The sequence below is a fragment of the Lytechinus variegatus genome, chromosome 10 (assembly GCF_018143015.1).
Source record: "Lytechinus variegatus isolate NC3 chromosome 10, Lvar_3.0, whole genome shotgun sequence".
Taxonomy (NCBI): Eukaryota; Metazoa; Echinodermata; class Echinoidea; order Temnopleuroida; family Toxopneustidae; genus Lytechinus; species Lytechinus variegatus.
This window is the reverse complement of record NC_054749.1, coordinates 23869605-23895704: the sequence shown is the minus strand read 5'-3', so window position 1 is coordinate 23895704 and position 26100 is coordinate 23869605. Positions and strand designations below refer to the sequence as shown.

Here is a 26100-nt window from a genome sequence, read left to right as displayed (position 1 = left end):
CGTTAATTCGCGTTTATTCTCTTCGATTTTCATTTGAGCTCTCTTATCTTCTCTTATATTTTCGCCTATATAATTTCTTTCATTCCCTTATTTTCTCTTAATCTTATTTTCTCTTCAATGATCTCATCTACTGTTCTCTATCTTCTCGCCTCGTCTTAAGTATCTTGTATTCTCTTTTCTGTTCAATTGTCTTCTCTTCTTTTTATCGTTTCTCTTACTTCCTTTCACTCACTAGATAGACACATTTAAAAGGATACAAAACTACAGCAAACACTGTACTTTTAAATTATTGTACAAATATTGGTATTGCTCAACAATATTTGACTAACCTTTTGAAAGATATGTGTGTATCTCCAATGGGTCAGTGGATAGTTTGGATACACTGACATAATGGTAAATTGCCAATTCGTAAACTGCCAAATCGTCCACGCAGCACATGGTCCTTCATTTAGTCTAATGCCATCCCGTCCATCAATATTTCGTCTAACAACCATTTGGTCCAATAACCATTTCGTCCAAACATCACTTCATCTCATCACCAGTTCGTTTATGACCAGCTGGTCTAATATATCCATTTAATTTTCATTCATTTCGCCCAATTAACACTTAGTCCAATTAGACCAAATTAGACTAAATGTCTATTGGACCAACTAATTATTAGACGAAATGGTGAGTGAACCAAATGGCAGTAAGACCATGTGGATAGTGGACGAACTGATGGTACAAGTAGACGAAATGGCATTAGGCCAATCGAATACCTGACATAATATTCTCAAAGAGAAAACAAATAACCATGCCTTTACTCTCCTGTCTTACATAATTTATGTTTGTAATACTAAATACACCTATATCAACATTACACTGATGACATGAAGGATTGATTGACAGAAAAGAAAGACAGTCATCTAAAAGGAACAGTGGTATCAATTATTTAGTTCTTAACGGAAGCGTGGTTGATTTCAAAATTTTCATAAATGTGGACCGATTCGACTCATAAAATGACAAAAGGGAAGACATATCTACATCGTTTAAATTCACAATACCTCTATCAATGAATTGAAGGAAATTTTGTCACATTCAGTCGTCTTGATGGCTCAGTGGTAGAGCGCCCGCCTCATGAACGGAGGGGGGGGGCACTTACATTCACGAGTGGATACCATGCGCGACCACGGGGTCTCGAAAAGCACCCTAAACACGTAATTTCCATATTCTGAAAATGCCCCCCTTAACAAGTACTGGCGTGAGAAACCCTACCCTTAACAAGTATTGGAAACAAAACGATATTCTTGGCAAATATTACCTGAAATGAACCCCTAAACAAGTACAGGAATGCTTTATTGTTACGGGTCCTTCGGTCGTCGGCTTTACCTTAGTTTAGTACGACCCCACGTTTTCTACATCTCGCGCAAATCGGACTCTAAACACGAAGTGTTGGGACAAAAAGGACATCCTTTATAAAACATTTGAATTTTATTTTATCCCCGCAAATTCGACCCTAAACACGTAATCTTCCTAGCGAAATAGATACCCTATTGTTTTTGACACCCTTATCACGTTACGTACGTAACATGCCCTATCGTGAAAAAGACATCCTTTTTACGTGTTTTTTTGGTCGCGCATGGTATCCACTCGTCAATGTAAGTGGCCCCCGGGCACCCGAGTCAAACCAAAGACTTTAAAAATCGGAATTTCTGCCTTCTTGTCAGGCACTCGACATATGAGAATGAAGAAGGGTAAAAAAACAACACATTATATTACGTGCAGGGCTCGCTGGAAGAACAGCTTACATCTGAGAGTGACTACTCCTGGTATTAAAATAATGCTGGTTATTATTATTATTATTATTACAAGACACTTTTTATTGCAAACTTAAAAAAAACCAAAAGTTTAAAAATGCACAAATGCCGTGGACTGCCATGGGTGTTTTATAAAGCAAAGATATTTAAATGGAGTGTGGAGTCACCATTCACCCTGTTCGTTAAAATCCACGGAGCAAACTAGCCAGAGAAAATCTCGCAAGATGCTATATGAAACACTCCATTCAGGGGCCATGGAACTATTTTGTAAGTAGGGGAGTAGGTGAGCCGAAGGGGGTAGTGCCAAAAAAAAAATCAAAATTAGATAGTATATTTTTGTACACAGTTTTTTTTTTAGTGGGGGCGGGGCGGTTCCGCGGCCCCTCCCTTGCTGCGAAGTAGAGCTAAGCTATCGAAGAGCTTGGATCCGTCTGGTCTGTTTCTTCGGTAGGCTGTTCATCGAATAACTCGGTAAGACCTTTTATATCTTGGACTTTAGATGCTACTCCCTCTTTATCAGCAAGCCTTTGAAGGATATCACCTTGTTGTCTCACCATTAATTTCAGCGATGCCAACCTGTTATTGAAGAAACATAGAATTGATATTTTCATCATAATTATTTTGATCGTAGCCTATATATATTTTGGGTTTTCGGAGGGGGGGGGTGGGCGGGTAGGGGATAATGGTTGCCATTGATCTCATGTGCGTATATTTAAATATAATTAATAAAAAATGGTCAAATATTTGGTCTAAAGTACACACACTTAACGTTTTCAGTCACATTTGCCTTCATTTTGTACAATAGTTACAACTTGGTCTACAAAAACAGTAAAAACGCCCCATTTTTCCGTATGCTACACTTTTTGCTAAACCACTATACCCTTTGTTAGTGCCATAGCGGAACAGAAAATTACAACCTAAAACCATATAATCCATATTTTTCAGTTTCGAGTGAGCTAAATATGTGTCATATACGGTATAACGGTATATATATATTTCTATTTTGAGTCAGAAAGCTAATGAAAATACCCCCCCCCCCCCTCCAAAAAAAGAGCGATTTTGTTTGCGAACATGCTGGGAAGTAGCCCTTTTATGTATTTACAATTATCATAATCACACCGAAAGGTAATGAGTGACAACGCCAGTTAGGGCGACGATGAGATGGTGATTTAAAACCCCGGTTTGAACCCTGGTCCTCGTGATTCACAGTCAAGGGACGTCCATCGATATTCATGTTCTCCGATTACTTACGTAAACTTTTGTCTCTGTAATTCTTCCAGCACGTGTTCGGCATTTCTTGGTTCTGACTTGTCATCCAGTTCAATGAGTGCCTCGTCTTCACGTGGAAAGAACTGGTTATCGAATTAACAAACATATTCATTTTAAAAATTGTTCAATAGTATTCATTTTTCAATTACTTTGAATTATTGCAAGTCTACATCATATGAAATGCTACAAGGAATACGATGACGCAATCAAAATTTGGTGTGCTTTGAGGGGCGGTACGAGGGCAAGGGCGACCGCCCCCATTAGAATTATAGAGTAGTGACAATAAAGGGGAATTAGAAAAATAGGGTTAGAAAATGGAAGAAGAAGAGCATGCAAAAAATGAGAGGCATTTGCCGTGGACCCCTATGTTTTAATATATAAAAAAAGTATGACATCCCCTTACAGATCCCACCCCAATCAAATCAAAATACAAATTATACGAGCACTCTAGTTTTGGTCTAGTTCACATTTTTAAAAACTTTAGTGTAGATGGGTAAAAAAACAACACAAAAGATTATTTTCATTCATCCACAGGTAATAAAATGCTCAAGCGGGGAGCGGAGAATGTGACCATTTTTACACCGAAAGAAGGTGTATGGATGAGGATGATTTTAAATAAACATCGAATAGATATGATATTAAGAAAGGAATATAGAGTTAGGGAATTAATGAATGCAACGCGGAAAGAGTAACAAGTGTGGGGGGGAGGAGGGGGTAGGCTCTCACCATTGATGTAAATTTGTTCCGATACCGTTCCTTCTGAACTCTGATGATATATTCTGATTGATACAGAAATCTCTGAAGCCAAAGCGGACACTTGTTCTCAAGATGATAGACGTAATCAGCCTTCAGTGGAAACAAAAATAATATTTATTTATACCAAATGAATTAAAAATAAGATTTACTACATACAGAAAGCATCAACAAACACCCATTATTTTAATGATACATTCCATAAAGCTATTTTAGGTATGTATGAACAAAATATTTGAACTTGGTCTATCTGATTTGAAAGCCGAATCGAAAATTTAGTATCAAATTTTGTAATTGACATGTTTCTCCAAGTTACGTTTGCTGGATATTCTTCTTACCTGAACAGAATTTCTTTTGATGAATGCCTTCTTTCTGATGCCTTCAATATCTCCAACAGCAATACCAATCTGGGGTAACAGAAATACAAGAGACAATACGGGGTTGCAATAGTCATGGTAGTACTTAATCTCTATAATGTGAGAGGCATCATCTTATCAGCATCTTCCCAGATTTTTACATTAAAGTAGCACCCCCACTCGACACTATGCCATAATCTCCTACATAAATATACCAAGTCATTATTTTTTTTTCGTCATTGGGGTGAATAGCTGCTCTTGATGTACCTCTTTTGTTTGCTTGATAAACAGAAACGAAATAAAATTATGAACATGGAATGAACGTAACATGGACGCAACGCATTACCGTAACCTGGACGTAGCATGAACGTAACCTGAATGCAACAAGTAGGTTTACTTTATAACACCGAATGCTTACCGTGAGGTTGTTGAGAACCATGGGCATCAAGAAGATGAAGACTAGAAAGCAAAAGTATGACGTCACTGCGTATGGTGTCAGGTCGTTTTCCTCATTGAAGATGTCGTCTTTATTCATCTCGCCCAGCATCATCGTCATCGTACTCATAAATGCCAGATCCGTGGTGGAAAATCGGTACTGCGGGGAAGGAGATGGGTTTAGTGTGTTCAGGAATCGCCTAAATTGTGATGACCCTACAGAGCCCGTAATATATCACGTACTCTCTATTGTAGCGTTGCCATTATAATTTGTTGAAAGTCATTGCATCATCACCATCATCATCATCATAATCATCATTATATTTATCATTATCATCACCATCATCATCATAATCATCATTATATTTATCACCATCACCATCATCATCATAATCATCATCACAACCATCATTATAGCGATTTGTATAGTTTTAGTTGTAGGCCTTTACCCATGTGTAAGATAACTGAATTTTAATAATATCCAACTTGCACTCTGTATTGTTAATTTATCCACTTTAATTGTTTGTATCCGTGTAATTTTTTTTATTATTTTTAATGAATTACTTTGTTTGTTTAAAAAACCATGATCATTTTTGTGTATTAAATATTGTATATTGTATCACGGCCCCTTTGAAAAACAGCTATGCTGAATGGGCTTTTAACCGTGGTGAAATAAATAAATGAAATGAAATATTTATCATCATCATCACCATCATCATAATCATCACCACAACCATCATTATATTTATCATCATTATCATCATCCTCATCACCATCATCATCGTCATTATCATCATTATCATCATCACAACCATCATTATATTCATCATCATCATTATCACTATCACAGCCATCATCCATTATCACCAGCATTATCGTCGTCCTCCTCCGCCTCATCATCATCACCATCATAGTCATCATCATCATAATCATCATCAACAACAATTCTTGCTTGGAATTCCTTGTCTATTTGTCTCTATCAGTCCCTCCAAACAACTCTGTCTCTCAATCCTCAACAAAAATGTGTATGTCTTTAATCTGCATTTTGTGAGATTTCCTCTCACCTCCGACCCCCTCTCTCTCTTCCCAAAATCTGTCATCCATTCGCGCTCTTGTTTTGAACAAGACTCCCACCCCCCACATTTTCATAAAGACTTGTTACAGTATCAGATGCACAATTTCTATAACAAATTTACCATCAGCCAATCAGATAGAAAGATTTCAGTAACTGTTATTGCATATTTGTTATCATAACAAGTTTTATGAAACGTGCCCCTAAAAAGTCCACATACCTGTGTACTGAAGAGCATTCTAAATGTGAAGGTAAATGCAATGACGAACATGATGAAAACCGTCATAGCCTGTGAATTTATAGAAGGGGAGAGCGGGAAAATAAGTTACACAATGTCATTTACTGGATCTGGGACCCGTTTCATAAAAGTTACAACTGTTGTAACTTTGTCATTATGGCAACTACCATGGAAACCTTGGGCCGATTGCAGGAAAGGGTCTTTGCAATGACCGTCTTTCGTGTCGCCCATTTTTTATGATGCGCCATGTAAAACGCATTTTAAATAAATCGTCTGCATACATATTTTATTCGTCCGTTAAAATAAACAAAATATTTGCTTATAAAATGATGTGATATATCATGAAATTGTGTAAAATTTGATTTAAAAGCAAGCTAACGAATCTTATTCTTTATCATAAATTTCAGAAACACCCCGCTTGTAGCGTATCATAAAAGATTGGCGACACGAAAGACGGTCCTTGGAAAGACCCTTTCGTGCAATCGGCCCCTGGATTCTGATAGGCGGCTGAGCCCTGTTACCACGGTAATTGCCATAGTGACAAAGATGCAACTTTTGTAAGTCATTTATGAAACGGGCCCCATAAATAATTAAGTTTAGTGAAAGTTAGGACTGCATAATATGTCAAGCCATCACGAATGATAGGCCTACACTCATAACTGGTAAAGATAGCAGAATGTGTTAGTGAATATGCTTTCTACCCCCCAAATTATTCAAAACTCATCAATGCTCTCAAAAAATGATTGGTTAAGATAACAGAATATGTTTTCAACCCCAAAATTATTTACAACTAGCCATTTAATTAGTTGAAATTAAAAAAAAAACATTATTTTGTTATTCAGTGACATATTGATATTTTGAAAATTCGTATATTCAACCTGTGCATTTCAAATCTGCATTTTAACCGTTGAAACACATCTAACCCAATTTACATCTCATGTTTACTTTTCTTTACGTTTAAATTTTCTTAAATCATAAATGTCTCAATTTCTTAAAAATCAATTTTCAAATAACACTAACAATATCAATAGAGGTATAAAAAAGAAATTGCAGGAACTTATCATGACATTACTCAGTAAGCTATACGTAAATTCTTAAAAATCACTCTACGGTATATTCATTCTTATAAAAGAAAATATATATTTTTTTTATTTCTGAGAGAAAATTATATATCTGACGTACCTTCACCAAAGATTTGAGGGTTTCAATGAACATTAGAACGTAAAGCCCGAAGGTCTTGAAACTACATGGAGAGAAAATTGTTTTAACACATATGAATTCACTGGCGTTATAAAACTTTGCATATAATTATATCCTTTTTTTGTAAGCCGGATATTTCCACTCTTGCAACATTGACAAATAGGTGCCTTCATATTTATTTTCACTTGCCTGGGCAGAGATGTAAAATCAAAATGAACAACAAATTATAAATTATAATGATATGTATTTTTGAAGAGAGAGAGAGAGAGAGGGAGGGGGGGGACATTGATCTGACTGATTAAACAGGCAAAAATGATGTGTATACACTTTGACCTTTCTCTCAGGTAGCACATAGTTTTTCATACAATCACACACAACCCTTTTTCCTTTAATTTTCTCAACTTTTTTCCCTCCTTTTTTTTTACATTTTCATCACTTCAAATAATATGGGCCAGTCACCTCCCTGCCTCATGAGCCGCCCCTCATGATATTCAGAAAAATCACACTTATTCATTTACTTGGGATTTCTTTTTGGGGGGGCGTCACCTGCATCGAAATTAATGTATCAGTCTAAATCACAGGATTACAAATTACAAATGCGTGAAAAAGACATTATTTGTACCTTCTTAAATACATAATAAGCTTCATCCAAGACAGGAAAATGGCGACGATACCAGCATTCCAATTATGAAAACATGGGGCACGACCCGGAGGTAAAACAAACCAAATGGCGGTTGATAGTGTGGCCCAGTCTACCAGATTAGCCATCTCCGTGAAGTACATTAAACGCTGAAATACAAGGGGAATAGTTTCTTTTTAATTACAAAATAGGTAAATTCCGTAAAGAGATTTAAATATCGATATAAAGAAAATGGTGTAAAAATGGTCTTATTTATTAAGTACCAAAAAAGTAAATTCCACAGTTTCAAATACTGTATATAGTGAAATTAGAAACAGGTCAATTATAGATAAGTAATCGGATCGTTTTCACTTTTAAAACGACTAGGTGGTTCGCGAACCAGGAGTCTCGTCTGATTTCGCGATCAATGATTTATGCAACATGATATTTTGACCCCCTAGATGAGCTTTGACCTTATCATCCTCATGAACACATACGTGGTATCAACCAATGATAATTTGTACCACGTGTAAAACAATAGTTGATTCAGACAAAAGGAAGTGAGGGAAGGGATGGGTATGACCTCATATCATTGGACCTTTCGACCCCTAGATGGGGACCTCGTGGTTTAGTGGTAAAGACTTTCCATCTGAGGGACTTGGGTTCGATTCCCAGCCATGGCGTGTTTTCCTTCAGCAAGAAATTTACCCACATCGTGCTGCACTTTAAACCCAGGTAAGGTAAATGGCCGGGTACCGGCAGGAAGTAATTCCTCAAAAATATAGACTAACTTAACAGGGGTAATATAGAAGCGCCATGAGCATCTAACAAGAATGCTACATGCGTTATATACAGAGCCTATATTATTTATTTATTTAGATGACCTTTGACCCCATCATCGTCAATAACACACATATGTGGTATTACCCAAGGATCATAATTGTACCAAGTATGATCATAGTTGATGCAAATACAAAGAAATGAGAGCCAGTTGAACAAAAACTAAAAAAAAAGGATGGACATGACCTCATATCATTTGACCTTTTTACCCCTAGATGACCTTTGACCCATTATGTAAGCCTACCATTTGTGAACAAAATTGATGCGGAAATAGAGAAATGAGAGCAAGTTGAACAAAAGCTTTAGCATTTTGATAGCAGACTAACAGACCATGAACAGACCAACAGACTAACAGGACACAATAAGAGGAAAAGTGATCACTAGGCCTCATGCCGAACTCTTCAGGCGAGGCGAAAAAGGGGTACAACTATTTTCTATTGAATAATGACTTGACACCTTTTGTGTTCTGATTTCCGCGCTGATTTTCTGTTTGGGACAACCATTCATGTCAGTGGCTGCGGAACTATTTCGAAAGTGGAGGGGGGGGGGGGGGCTAGTAGTAGTAGTAGTGGTAGTGGTAGTAGTAGTAGTAGTAGTAGTAGTAGTAGTAGTAGTAGTAGTAGTAGTAGTAGAAGTAGAAGCATGCAACGACAATCTTAGCAATATGATTACTACCAAAATGAATGAATCCAATACATTACTTACAAGAGTATACATTTCAGCAAGTTCTCCAACAATCATTGAAATGCAGTAGACTAGAATGGCGTATCCAGTATAGAACGGTGCGGGGTTAACGTACCATAGAGAATTGGACTGTAAGAGATAATGATAGATAGTGATAAAGTAATATCAGATGAATGTAAAAAAATTATCCGATTATCAATTCATCTGTTGATTATTGAATGTTTCATTCATTTTTTTTTCGTTCTTTCTTTCTTTCTTTCTTTCTTTCTTTCTTTCTCTCTCTCTCTCTCTCTCTTTCTTTCTTTCTTTCTTTCTTTCATCCCTTTCTTTCATTCATCATCCATCCATCCATCCCCCAACCTTATACTTACCCCAGCTCCGTTAAAGAAAGTGTCCTTTAGTGCAGGATTTAGTGACAGGTTATAGGACGGACATTTCAACAACGCATAGTTAACGTCATCCCAATATGCTTCATCCGGTGGCACGGTTGCTAGGGTAATGTGTGTTGTTAAGCACGCTGTAAATGCCACATAGAATAGCAGATCGATGTAGAAAAAGACCCTTGCAAACCGATTCCTGAAACAATAGATATTTAAAAAAAAACTATTTTTTGTGGTGTGAATCTATAAAGAAGGAAGAGTGGCGGTGGAGAAGTAGGAGGAGTGGGTGGTGAGGAGCTCACTCTAAAAACAAGAAATGTTAACTTAACATTTGAAACGTTGGAGGAGTGACAGCATTTTCTAAATGTTGCATTTAAAACTTTAAATGGTTCTACCCAACACTTAAAATGTTGGATTCAGCTTTATACAAGGTTGGATGTAACATTTGGAAAAAGTTGTCACTCCTCCAACCTTTCAAATGTTGATTTAACATTCAAATTTTTAGAGTGAGGGGGGGTACATCATACTGGCCAGTGTGATTCAATTTGTAACAAAGGATCATGTATAATGGGTTTATATAAGCCTTCTAAAGATTGACGAAACATTAAACGCGATGGATGAAATGAATGATTTGTTATTCATGTATCACATTCACTAGTAAACAGCATGGCACATTGAGACAGAGAGAGAAAGGGGGGGGGGGGGGGGTAGAGAGAGAGAAAGAGGGAATTGGGGTGGGGAAGGGGGTTAACATTCTGTCTAAGGTCGAAGCTCTTACCATTTCCTCTTCAAAACACTCTGAGATAATTCATGAGCTAGCAGTTTTTCCCGTCCGTACTGACACATCGTCTGAAATGTAATCAATTTTAGCAACAGACACAAAATAATGGAAATATAGACAGCACTCAAATTTTATGCAAATTATTAGAACGTCAAAGGTTTTCAAATTAAAACAAAATTAGTTTCATTAATAGATTTTCTACCCTCACCTCTGCTCACAATAAAACCAAGTGATACATGGGTAGACAAAGAAACAAATATCAAAACATAAAAGGACTGTCCCGATTATTGGTGGAGACATTTTACACCCTGTATCACAAGAATCTTGATATTTTCTTTCAGAGACTACACCCTTCCCCGTTAAAATCATAACAAGAAGATGAAAATATTGGAGAAGAATCATGAAAATGGGGATGAAACGAAGAGGAAACAAAGGAGACGAAGGAGAAGACGTAAAAGGACAATGATGAGAAGAGGATAAAGAAGAAGAAGAAGAAGAGGAAGAGAAGGAAGAGGAAGAGGAGGAGAAGGAAGAAGAAGAAGAAGAAGAGGAGGAGGAAAAAGAAGAAGTAGAAGAAGATGAAAAAGAAGATGAAAAAGAATAAGGAAGAGGGGGAGGAGGAGGAGAAAAGAAGAAGTAGAAAAAATAAGAATAAGGTTTAAGAAAGATGATGAATAGAAAGGACAAGTCTTCAATCCGATCACTCACCCTAACTGCGAAGTATCGATATCCATTAGCTCTTGTCGATTCATCGTCTGGTCCAGGGTCGATGTATTGGTATTCATACTTTACCTATCGAGTTACGATATTTAAAACTATGTAAAAAGAATATTACTAACAAATAAATCATTATTGTTGTTATTATTACTTTTATTATCATTGTTCGTATCATTATTATCGATATAACAAATAATTGATATATTTATACATATATTCTACTAGTAGTAGCAAAAATTGTTGTACTATTAGTAGTAGTAGTAGTAGTAGTAGTAGTAGTAGCAGTAGTAGTAGCAGTAGTAGTAGCAGTAGTAGTAGCAGCAGCAGCAGCAGCAGTAGTAGTAGTAGTAGTAGTAGTAGTAGAAGTAGTAGTAGTAGTAGTAGTAGTAGTAGTAGTAGTAGTAGTAGTAGCAGTAGTAGCAGTAGTAGTAGTAGTAGTAGTAGTAGTAGTAGTAGTAGTAGTAGTAGTAGTAGTAGTAGTAGTAGTAGTAGTAGTAGTAGTAGTAGTAGTAGTAGTAGTAGTAGTAGTAGTAGTAGTAGTAGTAGTAGTAGTAGTAGAATAGTAGCAGTAGTAGTAAAAGTAGCAGAAGTATTAGTAGTATAGTAATAGTAGCAGAATCAGTTGTAGTGGTAGAAATTTTCGTAGTAGAATAAGTAGAAGTAGCAGTATTACAATCAAGGAAGTTTCTCCTTGATATAATCTTTATTACCAATGTCAATTACATTTTATTGTACAAATCGAAGAATACATAGAAGTAATCAGTGTATAATATTAGCAAACAAGCAAACAGACATTGTAAGCAAACAGGTAAATAAATAAATAAATAGATTAATTGATTAATTAATCAACTGATAAATTAATTCAAAATATGTATTCACTGTGAAAACACACGTGTTTACTGTATCATCTTACGTCATAAGATGTAACATGTTGTTCCGTGTATGTCTTATGGACGCATCGGTCCATGACGAGGAGGGCGACGTCGGGAAGCTTTTCGATCAGCGCCTTCATGGGCGAGATCATCAATTCGTCCTTACTCTGCATCGCGATTCTCCAGCTGGCAAAATGAAATAAAAATGCAATAAAAAAAAATGATCAATCAGACCCTTTTGTGAAAATATTTTTAATTTCAGTTTGAGTGCTCTGTTTCATAGAAAACGAGTAAGTATTTATTTATAATTTGATCATTGCATTGCTTACATGTGGTTTGATTTTGGCCCCTTTGTCCCTAATAAATAATTGTATCAGCGAGGGATATGTTTCACTTTCGTAAGTTTGGATCTGCGTAGCATGATATATCATCCGTCATACAGAAAATAACTATACAATATTCTCTACATACACATGACTTGCGCCAATTTCTTTCTGAGCCTACGGGAGCATAATCATGAAACAAAATTTTCATTCTAAGCTCCTGAAATTCATGCACATGATTGTCTCCGAGCTAATCTGTTGATGAAAATCATTAACAAGATGCTTGGAGAACACTCCCATGTCTACTTTTCAATCTAGTCTTCAAAATGGAAAATGTTGGTGAGGAATATTACGAATACTATTTCAGTATTTTAACATCTACTACAGATGAAAAATTCCAATATCAGTATTTATCATCTTGTCTTAAATCTTTGTAATTTGTTAGGTTATCCTCCATGTTTTTTGCTTTTAATCATCGGCGGTTTTCTATCTTTCATATCGTGTTAACTCTGTGTACGGGCTGGTATTTCGTTTCCTCCATCCCGACTGACATCAGTTATTATTAACCTCTTCAACTTATATATTTCTATGTATCTATAGCGCTTAATTAAAAACAATGTGTATTTAGTACTTTATGAATGTTGTGTATTATTATTGTTCGTATCATTTTTATTATTGTTACTCTCTCTGTATTTTCTCCTGTCTTGCGCAATATATCCTTTACAACGAAGACCTCTTCGTGTGAAAAGCTTTGCATTTGTTCGGTAATTATGTTTGCATCAATATGATTTCTTTTGTTCTCTTTTTCTTTCCTGTTATACATGCATGTAACCATATAGGAATAAGTCAACTATAATTTCTTCGTTTCCAAGGGGAATCCACACTTTACAAACTTTGCTTTTTAGTGGATCCCCCTCATTTCCATTTATGCTCTATATTATACTGTGTTTTTTTGTGTGTGTTACGAAGTAAGAATGCCCTTCTGTAAAATTGTACTTGATTTGTATTGCTTTATATTACTTTGTATTGTTTTGAATGGAAATGAAATAAAAGAACTGAACACACCTATTCATTTATTTCTATCATCATTTTTATCATCATTATCATCATCATCATCATTATTTTTGATATTCTTATCATTATTCTCATTGCTATTATCCTTATTATTATTGTTGCTATTATTATTATTGTTATTGATATTATGTCTCCAGCTATTCAACACTCACTCTCTACTTTTGATAATAGCAGCAGCAATCTCTCCATGGTCACCGTCAATGGCCAGCTCTAGGGGAGTGAAACCTTCGTTGTTAGATGCTGATTGGTCAGCTCCGGCTCGGATTAGAAGGTTGGCTGGACCGATGTGGCCACCATCTACGCTCAGGTGAAGAGCGGAATTCTGTTTGACGATGAAATAAGGCAAAACGGTGGTGATACTTCACGTTATGAATTTTCCACCTATTTATAAATCTTTAATGGACCGTTCTATCCCAGTACGATTTTGGATCTTAAAAAGGCCAAACTATTTATCCTGTTGTACCGTTTTCACATCACAATCACTGAATCCATTCAAAGTATTAAACAAATAAAGGACAACTAAAGGAAGTATATTCATATTTAATTGTATCGTAAAAGCAGAGAGTGTCGCAAGCCATAACTTATTATATTTCTTTTCTATAGATGAACTTCAATTCCGTTTGTTATAATAGAAAAACGAAAAGAATTTAGAAAACCTAAAATTTTAAAGATTTTTTTTAGGGGTACAAATAAGAAAACCTTTAAAATTAGAAAAACAATATTTTCAATAAAACAATTCTACTCCAAACAACAATATATAGGTAACTATTATCCAAATTACTGCCATATATTATTTTCATTTTCGACATAAACATGAACATTGAGAGAAAGTATTTAATTATTATATACCTTATATTTGTCCAAGGCGTGTATATCGCAGTTATGTTCGATCAGTATACTCATAGTTTCCACGTGGTTATTCATTGATGCTAACATTAAGGCCGTCCTATGATCGTCATTTCTATGATAAATCGATGAAATAAAATTAAATAAGATTTCAATTTTAAACATTGTACTCCAATAATTATGAACACAATACCAAATGAACCCGGTACAAACATCGTACTACTGACATAAACTGTGTGTCATGACCGGAACCAGCTGGATGTGTCAGACCCCCCCCCCACAAAAAAATGAGAGATATTTTCTGACAGAATATGCAGTTTAGACGAAGTAAAAATGATAACTTTGCGGCAAAGAGCATGCACGCAGCTTAATATGATTAAAAGTAGATCCTGCTAAATATGTCATTTTCTTCTCAGAATTAGTTGTTTTCCCAAACGTCTAGCTTGTTTTTTGTTAAAGATACCGATCTTTGATATAACCATCTACGTTAGATGTTAACATACTGAATGTTTCTTTCTAAAATATTCCGAGAAAAAATGATAAAAGTAATGTCGGGAGCAATGCAGATCTGTATCTATCGAGAACTGTATTTGAAATTCAACCTAATGCATTCGATATTCTATCTATCAAAAGTAGATATGTGTGACTCTTCGCGCCACTGTATTTCCATAGCTGAAGGACTGCTGCTGATTAGACGAAAACAATGTCATCACAGAGACTCTAATGAATAGTGAATTGACACATTCCTCGCCCTGTTCCTCCGTTTGAGCAAAAGGAAGCCCTTAAATCTTTAAAATCATTATTTATTCTTCAACAACTGATAATATTAAAAAAAAATAAAAGAGAGCGTGAGATCCTGGATGATAATCCTTACACGCTCGTAATGTCTGCCCCGATCTTAAGAAGTTTTTTGACAAGATCCCTGTGTCCATGGTAACAGGCTATAAGTAACGGAGTCATTCCATCCTGGTCTTCGTCATTTAAGAGCAATGGTGTCTGGTGGAGTAGCTCCTCAACACAAGATAAATAACCGGCTCTGTAAAAAAAAATGACAATATAAACCACCATCAATATCACCAATACTAACACAACCAATAAAACAACATTGTTATGGTTGTCGCCATCACCATCACCAGTATCATGTATATCACTACCATCACCATCATCACCAACGTCATCATCATCATCATCATCACCATAACCATCATCATCATCACCATCATCACCATTATCATCACCATCATCATCATCGTCATCACCATCATCACCAACATCATCATCATCATCACCAACATCATCATCATCATCACCATCATCATCATCATCATCATCACCATCATCATCATCACCATCATCATTATCATCATCATCAACATCATTATCATCACCATCATCACCAACATCGTCATCATCATCACCATCATCGCCATCATCACCACCACCACCACTACCACCAACAGCATTACCACCACCATCGTCATCATAATTTAAACTACCAGCACCACTATCATCATTACTATCATCATCATTTTCACCATTAACCATCATCTTCATTATTTGGTTTGCATTGTCTGTCAATCAAAACAATTTGTCTTTTAGATCCATGGCAATAGAACTTCATCATCATGGTTTATCAATTACCATCTTTAGCATCATCATTATCATCTTCATCATCATCATCATCACCATCATCAGCATCATCATCACCATCATCACCATCATCATCATCATCATCATCATCATCATCATCATCATCATCATCATCATCACCACCATCATCATCATCATCATCATCATCACCAACATCATCATCATCATCACCAACATCATCATCGTCATCATCATCATCATCACCATCATCACCATCATCATCATCACCATCACCATCATCATCACCATCATCACCATCATCATCATCACCATCATCACCATCATCATCATCATCATCACCATCATCACCATCATCATCATCATCATCATCACCATCACCATCATCATCATCATCATCATCATCATCATCATCATCATCACCATCATCATCATCATCGGGATCATAGTTTTATTGACATACCGAGCAGCGATATGGACCGGTGTTTTCTCTGTCATGTCTCTCACTTCACCCTTGACCTCATACTGGATCAACTTTTTGATCATCTAAACATTAAAAAACCCAAGATATTCACCTAATGTTTATTGTATATACATAGTGTCCCATCCGAAATCTATTTACATCTCATCCATATGACACTTTATTCCTTTTATAAATCCCGGAATATATTGTTTGTATTCTTGAATTCGTTTTATTCAATTAGGATGTCATTATAACAAACATAATAATAGAAAACATTAAAAGTGTTAACCAAATGTAAAGATTCGACCGATAACTCAAGGTTTTAGACATTCTACCAAAGGCTCTCCTCATTGGATGTTAATTGTTTCAAATACTTACTGTCAAGTATCCCCCAACAGCAAGGTAATTAAAAAAATAAATAGAGATACATGTAAATCAAACACACAGAATATTGACGATTTCATTAAAATCGGGTGTAATTATGTTACATAAAATAGCTATATTCAGAAGTATTAAAAAAACAGCCTTACCGGTGATATGCAAACTGAGAGCACAAATGCATCGCGATGGTGTCAAAAAGGATAAATATATAGACTTCTTTCATTCAATTCCATTTGTCGTTGGGGTGGGCAAACGCTTTTGTTGATTTTTTTCACATTAATACTTAATAAGAATGATCTTTACGTATCCATTCTCCATCATTATCATTATGAGAGACGGCAATAAATATAATGTCCCGATAACGATACCTCGACATTTCCCGCCTCTGCTGCGTAATGTAGAGCCGTCTGCTCGTAGATGTCTGTAATTTCTAGCAGCCGATAACCGCCATTTTTGAGCAAGAACTCGACGAAGCCCAGATGGTCCATCTCGGCGGCCCAGTGTAAGGGAGACTTGCGGTGCATGTCAAACGCTGCAAAGATTAAATTTGACTGTCATTCTTTAATATTCTAAATATCAAAGGATAACTTCAAGTAAGTTCGTCAACACGAAGTAAAACAGAAGATATGGTGGTCTTCTCTAATCCTCACTCAAGGAAACCTAATTTACCAGAGTCTGCAACACGACTAGTACTAAAGGAATATCAGTTTTGACAATTGAATAATTGATATAATAAGGATTTTGGATTTAATCATGCTCATGTATTTCCCTCTTTAATATTTTAGATAATCCTAATTTTATGAATAAAACGGTCAATTGTCTGAAGCCAATGTTCAGTTTCAGCGTCCATTTATCGGAAGTGTGAAATCCAAAATAGAAGATGAAAACATCGGCAGTCTCTTACTTTCTTTCCTCTCAAAGAAAATACATTATTACGATGCTATTCTCGAAAGTACTTTAAAATCTGCCAATTGAGGGTTCGGCAATTGTGCCACCTTTACAAACACGAGTAAAAATTCTTCGGCAAAGCGGCCCTCGACGCAAACAATAAGACGCATTTTCATGTTTCGTTTGATTTGTTTCGCAAATAAAATGATTACGTTGACTTGTTGTTTCCGATGCGTCATTTGATTACTGGGGAGAGTTTACTCAACATTTGTCACGTGATTGTATTGTTACTATGACAACTGTCGGATAAACATCCGACAAGTCCTTTCATTGAAACGCTTCCCCGGACTTCTCACAGATAAATGAATGAAACGCACTAATAGGACTCTGTAACAATGACAATGTTTTTATTTTGCTTTTGTTGATGTTGACAATGCGTTCTTCTCAATTATTGAAGTATTTTCATCTTACCGAAGATATCAGCTCCTCGTGAAAGCAGCAATTCCCCGGCTGGAGTATGGCCCTTACAGGCAGCGCAGAGAAGTGGTGTAAAACCAATGTTATCAATTTCATTGATCATTGCACCTTCGTGGACCAACAGAGCCATGGTCTCCACTTGGTTGTAAAACGTTGCCCTGGTTAAAATATGAGATAAAAGTTAGATTTTTTGGGAAAAACTTGCCATGGTAAAGATTCAAAGGGATGATGCATGAAGCCGATAGAGCGATAATGCATTTTTGATTATCAAAGGAACAATTTGAAAGGGAAAATTATAAACTTAAATGGTAACAAGGCAATCATCTTCACTCCGTTTGCAAGATGTTGCCGTGCTCTACCTCGATAACAGTTTTCAAGAAAGTATTTGATTAAGCCGAAGAATCAATAGGATGGCCATGGCGAAAAATTAGACTGGACTGTAAAATGTAATCTTTTTTAATTGTGAAAGAGATAGATTATTCTGAGGTTACATATCAGAGAGCAAATTGTAATCTCACCAATGACTGACAGATACATTTATAAAAAGAAACTCAACCAATCCAAACATTGCTTGTAGATGCCTCTTTAAGCTTGGATGTTAAAAGAAATTGCTAAAACTTGCAGAATATAATTTGATAGACGTACCGATGAAGAGGTGTCATGCCTTCGTCATCTTTCATGTCGATTTCAGCCCCGTTCTGAATCAAATGTAAAGCTACACCAGTCGATCCGTTGATCGCTGCTATGTGAAGGGGGCCCATGCCGTTCTTCTTGACGAGATTTGGGCTCATCCGATAGCCAAATAAACGCTGAATAACCTACGTAACAAAATCATATTTTAACAATTTTAAAAAGTTAAATGTCGAATATGATGGTGAAATAAAACTATAGGAGTACGGCGAAGGCAGATAAAAAGGAGGAATTCGGAAAATTACCGAAAGAAGGCTGAGCTAGAAACAATTTTCATTCCGCATATAGCTATAATCTGCTATATGTTATTCAAGAGGCTTTTCCTCTCCCATCTTTCTAGATCTCCACGCAGCTTCGGAGCTGACAGTGTGGATGATGGTGATGATAATAATGGTGGTGATAATGATTAAATTGATGGTAATGACGATGATCATAATGATGTTAATGATGATGATGCTGGCGATTGTAATGATGGTGATTATGATATTTATGATGGTAATAATTCCCATTCTGGTTACGTCGATGATCATGATGGTCATGGTGATCATGACGGTCATGATGATCATGGTGAAAATAATGACAAAATCAAAATAAAGACCGAAATCAAATTTTCCTTGCTCACATTGCGTCTTGATTGGTTTCATAGACAATAGAATCTCCGGCAGGCTGTTAGAAGGCAGCGCGATAGTGTGAAGTATTTTTTGTAATATTTTATTTTTATCCAGACACAATTAGTCCAAATATTATCCATATCTCACCTCTGATCGTCGCTTGGAGACAGCGAGATGAAGGCACGTATTGCCATCTAGGTCTTCATCGTTGATGTATGCTTCGATACTAAGACCAATTTGGTGCGCTGAGAGAGAGAGAGGGGGGGGGGTAAGATTAAAGATGATCATAACATTTTCTAATTCCATCATCGAAAACATCGTCATCAGATATCATCATCGCCGCGAGAATTCGCCATTCCTAAAGAGTTTTTTTTTATTCTCCTTATTTATCACATGCCCTATGTGATCAAAAGTGTGGGTGGGGCGGATGCCCCTTTGTTAATTTTTTAAAGTTTTATTTCCAGTGGTTGACATATACTTTGAAACGTCACCACTCCTTCTTTGGAACAAACTGTAAATGCCTCTAAAATTATGCAAATTGTCATCATAGTGGTGTACTAAAACCAGAATAAACACAGAACATCAGTTTGATTACATGTCAGACGTACCTCTCTCAAGGAACATATCTACCAAAGCGACATGTCCACTCACAACAGCTTTCATTAGTGGCGTCATACTATTTACGTCCTTCGCTCTGATATCGGCTCCATGTTGGACCTATAAGAAATATTCAGATATTATTTAGATACGAAATAAGAAACTATAGTTATTATCATACTAACATAACTAATATGATAAAATTTCAAATAAGAGGCACTCTATATCAATATTGTTTTTCACAAGTACCTGACCAATATTTGCTCTTTGTAGAACATGGCAAGATCCATGCTGAAGACTTTTTCTTTTTCTCCAACTTTGATTTATAATTCCCTCAATAATTCCCGAAGAAAATTTGCTTCGATGCTCTGATATCATCCCATATATACGACAACATTAATCTAAGCAAGATTGTAACATAGACATATAATAATAATACCCTTGTTAGTCTTCTTCTCGATCGGGTGAACGGTATTTTGTGTTTTGATGTGTACTTGAACCATGATGTACGTACAAGTTATCTTCACAATCTATATTTCCTTACCAATAGTTTACATACGGCTTCATTCCCGCTCATCGCACCTGCATGAAGAGCTGTGGCATTTTCCGCGTCTCTGGCATGTACATCAGCCCTCCCTAGTGTTAACAAGATCTGATAGAGACAATGAAACATACAAAGACACGAAGAAAAATTTGGAAAATAACAATTACATTATGATAATTGATAGCTGGGTCTAAAAATTACAAACTGAGGTAAGTGAAGAGAGGAGATTGTGTAAGGAACGAAAGTGACAGGCTATGACTTAAAAGTACATGTATACTCAATCGGATTCAATTAATTCATTATCGTGAAGAGGTCTACTTGTATCATGCGACATTGCATTTTTCAATTTATAATTATGCTGCCTTCTTAGGTAAGAATAGCCTTTACCTTAAAACATATTGTCAGAGATGAGATAATAAATTCCAAGGCAATTTACCAATGAATCAATCTCAACTATCTAATGATGATCGGATGACGCAGCCGCAAGCCCCTACAACTTGTCTTCTTTACTCTTTTAAATGTATGAAATTGCAGTATCAACTTTTTGAGGGTGGGGCGACGCTGTAACTTGCATGAAATCTAATTGTGTTAAATTCCTTACTTTCGTGATCTCTTCATGTCCTCGTCGAGCACTGATATGAAGCGGTGTTAGACCAGTCGAGGTCTTTCGATCGACGTCGGCACACCGTGCGAGAAGGACGTGGGCGACGTTGACGCTGTTCATCCGTGCAGCAGCGTGAAGGGGCGTGGCTTTGATGTCGAGGTTGAGAACGTCGACGTCTTTGAGGAAGAAAGTAATATGTGTTATGTCTTTGTTAGGGTTTCACATTGATAATTTAAAATTTTACATTACCAATATTTTACAATACCTATATTTTACAATTACGTTAAGATATTAGAATCCTAATTAGGGAATGAAAAAAATCCTAATAAAAGATCGGGAATATTCTTACAAGGTATTAACTGCTTTAATTGCTTTCCATTTGAAAAAAATCATATTCTTTACTGCCAAATTGGTAAAACCTCTTCCGGTATAAAGTACGATTTGGCAAATTGGGAAAAAATATTCAGTATGTAACAACAAAGTTACAGAAACCATATAAACCCACCGCGACTTAAGGATGATTTCTGTTCTTTTTCATATTTTTGTGTAAAAAGTTCACCCGGTGAACTAATATGTCTTTTTAGGCCCATGTTCCATCATTATGATAGCTTGTATTCATGATCTTTGAAATTATTGTGTAGTGTTGTTTTCCATTATGGTCAAATGAAATCAAACCAAACTTAAAGTTCTGACTGGACTAGCCACACCCCTAACGTGAAAGCCCGACTACACATTTCGATTCCTACCTGCACCTCGTCGTAGAAGTTCTCTGGCGATGAAATCTTTATCTTGAATCGAAGCATAGTGAAGGAGGGCTAGGTTACTTTTATCCAGTTTATTCAGATTAAATGAACTGTTTTCAGTCAAGAGGTTCTTCATATTCTCCATGTCACCCCTTCTTACAGCCTGTTACCGTCATATGGTAATTTCGAAACAGAAATAGAAAAAAGAAGATTTTTTTATTCATATAAATATTTGAAGTTAATTCAAATGAAACAGAATGGTCTCAGATAGTTCGATAAATTGCCCTAAATGCCTAGTTTCAATTTACTTCAGGTTCTATGTCCAATAAAATAGAAAGTAAACTGTGAAAGTGCGATAAACAGCGATACACAGCAGTATTTCAACATCAAGAATTCACCGCCCATCCTCTCACCGTTGTAGGGGACTGGAAACTGGTATAGTGATGAGAATACCCCCCATAGGCGGCGGAAGCGGGGGGGGGGGGACCTGTCCCCCTAAATTTGAGGTGGGGGACGACCCCCCTAAAGTTTATGTTGATAACCCTTTTTTGGGGGGGCTTGTCATAATATTTTGGTGCCCCCTTAATGTTTTTGGCTTCCGCCGCCAAGCCCCCCCCCCCACACACCCATGTGGCATTATCTGCAGGGTCAAAATTGCTACCCTATATAAATGTATTCATGGGGTGAAGAAGAAATGACACCCTTTAACCAGCAAATCTCGGAGCATGGTGCTAGAAAGTGCCTATCCCCCCCCCCAAAAAAAAAAGAACGTCCACGACGCCGTGTATTATCCTGACCCCTTCCGACAATTTGGGGTTTGTTTTGTTCTAGGTTTTCTTTTCCTGGACACTTACTTGTGTGCAGATTTTAGGTGTGAACGGCCCCTTCGGTAAATACGTGTTATGATGTTTCATGAGTCATTATAAGATCTTAATCAGTGGATGTTAATGCAGGCGCAGATCCATGTGGGTCGAGTGGCATTGCCCCCCTCCCCTCCATGAGATAGAGAGAGAGAGGGGAGACGAAAGTTAACGAGGAAACAAAATGAAGAGAGGAAAGAGAAAGACAAATTAAGAAGGAATAAAGAAGCCATGTCCAAATTCCCCGTTTCCGGACGCATTATGCTATGATAGGCCTCTTCGCCACCAAAATCTACTCTCATGATTTCAAATTTGCCCCCCACGAAACCTTCGATCCGCCCCTAGTAGTAATTTCTTGAGCATGAGTGCATCTTATTGACAAGGATGGCGTGAGAAGGGAAAAGGCAGAAAATTTTGTCAAACAAAATAAAGTTGGTTTATGAATATAGGAGACGGCGATTTTTTAGGATGAAGTTTTGAAGTAAAAAAAAATTATAGATAGTTGAAGAACAAAATTTACTTGCAGGCGCTTGAAGCAATTCTTTTTTTTTTGGGGGGGGTGAGCTCTTGTGAAAAAATCTCCGACAGCACTTTTAAGGCTGTACGCAAATTCTTTCCAGGGGATAGGTTGAGTCGTGTAATATTTTCGAAGAACCTCGAAAACAAGGAAGCATATCGAGTGAACTTGTCACAGTGGCACTTTTGTATTTTTTTTTTTGGGGGGGCTACCCTTCTCCTACTAACGCAGGGTATGTCTATGAAGATGACCCTAATAAAATAGTGAAAATGCGTTTTGCCCACACTCTTTGGCAGGGAGGCATCCTTGGTGGCAACCGTCTCCGACTCCCGCCCGCTCCGGCGCCCCCCCCCCGTGTGTTTGGTTGTCTTTTAATGAAAATGCTGAAATGAAATGACATAAATGGGCTGGTAATTTACATAAAAGCATACATGTATGTAAAATATATCAGCTAAGGAAGGTAAAAGGTAAATAAAATCTTACATCGACCAAGTTGGACATGAGTATCGGTGACGTCACCCGTCCAAGCTTATTCCTCCTCTTCTTCTTCGGGAACTTCGCCTTAACATTTCCAAGGAACCCATTCTTTACATTCCTCTCCTCATCCTTCTCCACCTCGGTGTCAAGAAACGACAATTTGCTATTGACGAAATTGGCATGATCAGGTTCGATAACCAACTCGTCTTCGTGATCGTGAGGTGTTTTCCCTTGGCCATCAGTATCCAAATCGAAAGCGACTTTCCGTGGCTTCTCATGAAAGCTACTGAGCTCATTCATGTCGTTCGACGATGTCGAACTCTTTTCGCAGACGCTCTCGTCTTCGACTGGTTCAAGCTGAAGACCATGCTTGCTGAACCGTACTTTGTTAGACGCCGACATCAGAGTCGACACTGATCTTTCGTCATCATCCGAGGCATTCAACAGTCTTGGAAGTAATGACGGTCCTCCAGGTGAAGTCGACATCGATGTCATTTCGAAAGCAGGGTTGGAGAGCTCGCCTGCATCTTGGTCATCATCGCCTGATTGCCCGTTGTTAACAGTCGATTTGTCGTCATCGTGGTTTTGGTTCCACATTCTATTATTGCAGACTGTGGCTATTGTTAATGAACAATGATAAAAGGTGGACGAATGTGATTTAAGATTTTTAATTAGGAAAAGAGCGAGAAAGAATTGTCCATGTCACATCTGTGCACAATGATCATTATGGGGGCCTTGCCTTTTATCTATTGCTCCACATATTTGGAACCCCCTCCCTTAATCGTTCCGTGAAATTGAAAGCCTTGAATTCTTCAAATCATGACTAAAATCTTACTTATTTTCAGCAGAAACGTATAGTAATTTACTTAATTGAACGAGCATGCTCCTATGAATGTTTTAAAAAGAAATATGGCGCAATATAAATATTGTGGATCATCATCATCATCATCATAATCATCATCATCATCATCATCATCATCATCATCAACAACAATCATCGTCATCATCATCATCATTATCATCATCATCATAATCATCATGATCCTCCTCCTCATCATCATGATCTTCCTCCTCCTCATCATCACCACCATCACCACCGCCACCACCATAATTATCATCATCATCATCATCGTTGGGAGGTAGCTTGGAACCATTTTCATTACATATACATTTCGAAGAGTAAACTAAAAATTGTGGTCTTTCGAGCATGTATACCAGGGACATACACAACACTATATCATTTGAATTCAGTGACGAGTTGCAATGGTATATAGGCCGGCGCCATAGGAGATGCAGTGCCCCCTATGGTTTTTAAAGTGTTGCAGGAAGGGGAGAAAAAAAGAGGATGAAAAAAAAGATGCAAGACTTAAAACAGAGAGGTATGTGTTGTGTAACTCTAAAATACATCTATTAGACAATAATTGAAAAAAAATCGTCATCTTTGTTCGTCCTGCTCCCCAAAGTCTCTGGCGCTGGTCGTGGTCGAGTATCTAGCTATGCAATCGGAGCTATCCCTTCTTTTATTAGTTTGCTCTTCCACCCTTCCTATGTATTATATACTCATATGAATCGATACATGTTTGGCACTCTAAACAAATTGGGTATAAATGCTCCATGAGGGTAATTATTAATTTTGTCAAACCAATATTGGGCATTTTTATTCATTCAGTGTGATTAAAAATTTGCCCATTCTAAAGTATTTGTTGCCTATTTTTTTTAAAGCTTACTGGACAATATGCTTCCCGCATTGGGTAAAATACTGACCACAATTGGTTGGACACGTAATTACCCTTGTGCTGGTTAAAGTTTTACCCAATGTTTCTTACAATGACTGATATAATGTGACCTTTTCGTACATTTGATGTAATTTTAGTAAAAATATGGGTATACATCAGCAACATAACTGTCATGGTAGAGAGCACTATCTTAGGTATGACATGTAAATAAAAACTAATCTCATTATAAACAAAAACATGTTCCAAAGGGATGAGCATTTTTATACAGGAGTAAATAAGTTAACGCAGCACATTATGTTTCATTACCGGAACCCAACTTATCTGAATCTCAATTAACCCACATAAACATAGTTTTCAAACTCAAAACAATGAAGCTACTATTTTACCTGATATATTTTGCAGACTGTCTGTGGATGATTGTTGACGGCTGTGATGTCTATGCACAAATTGATTTTCAATGGAGGAATGTGGAGGATCATCACAAAAGATTCGTCTCAAACATTCATTTGCCTCCGAAATGGATGAATAAAGAAAACGATTTTGATTGTAATAGGCGGCTTATCAACTCAAGATTTTTATGCTGAAAACAAAAGTGTGGTCCAAGTTTCGTCTGACGCTCTATCGAAGCCCATTACCAAATGATTATGAT

General features: G+C 36.9%; 1 protein-coding gene across 1 annotated transcript; it reads right to left on the bottom strand.

The window, feature by feature from the left end:
- Nucleotides 1–1583: 1583 nt before the first annotated feature.
- LOC121423229 (transient receptor potential cation channel subfamily A member 1-like) lies at nt 1584–26100 on the bottom strand. The gene is made up of 27 exons (XM_041618549.1): nt 25838–26100; nt 23722–24332; nt 21865–22024; nt 21116–21294; nt 20515–20622; nt 19982–20090; nt 19521–19618; nt 18718–18890; nt 18067–18230; nt 17076–17239; nt 16327–16409; nt 15130–15291; nt 14259–14370; nt 13562–13731; nt 12054–12198; nt 11132–11215; nt 10421–10491; nt 9634–9838; nt 9284–9391; nt 7742–7908; nt 7102–7162; nt 5902–5970; nt 4593–4769; nt 4157–4225; nt 3792–3911; nt 3048–3148; nt 1584–2372 (listed from the first exon to the last, which is right to left on the bottom strand). Exons 2-27 carry the CDS (start codon nt 24310–24312, stop codon nt 2201–2203), a joined length of 3822 nt encoding a protein of 1273 aa, XP_041474483.1. The 5' UTR covers nt 24313–24332; nt 25838–26100; the 3' UTR covers nt 1584–2200.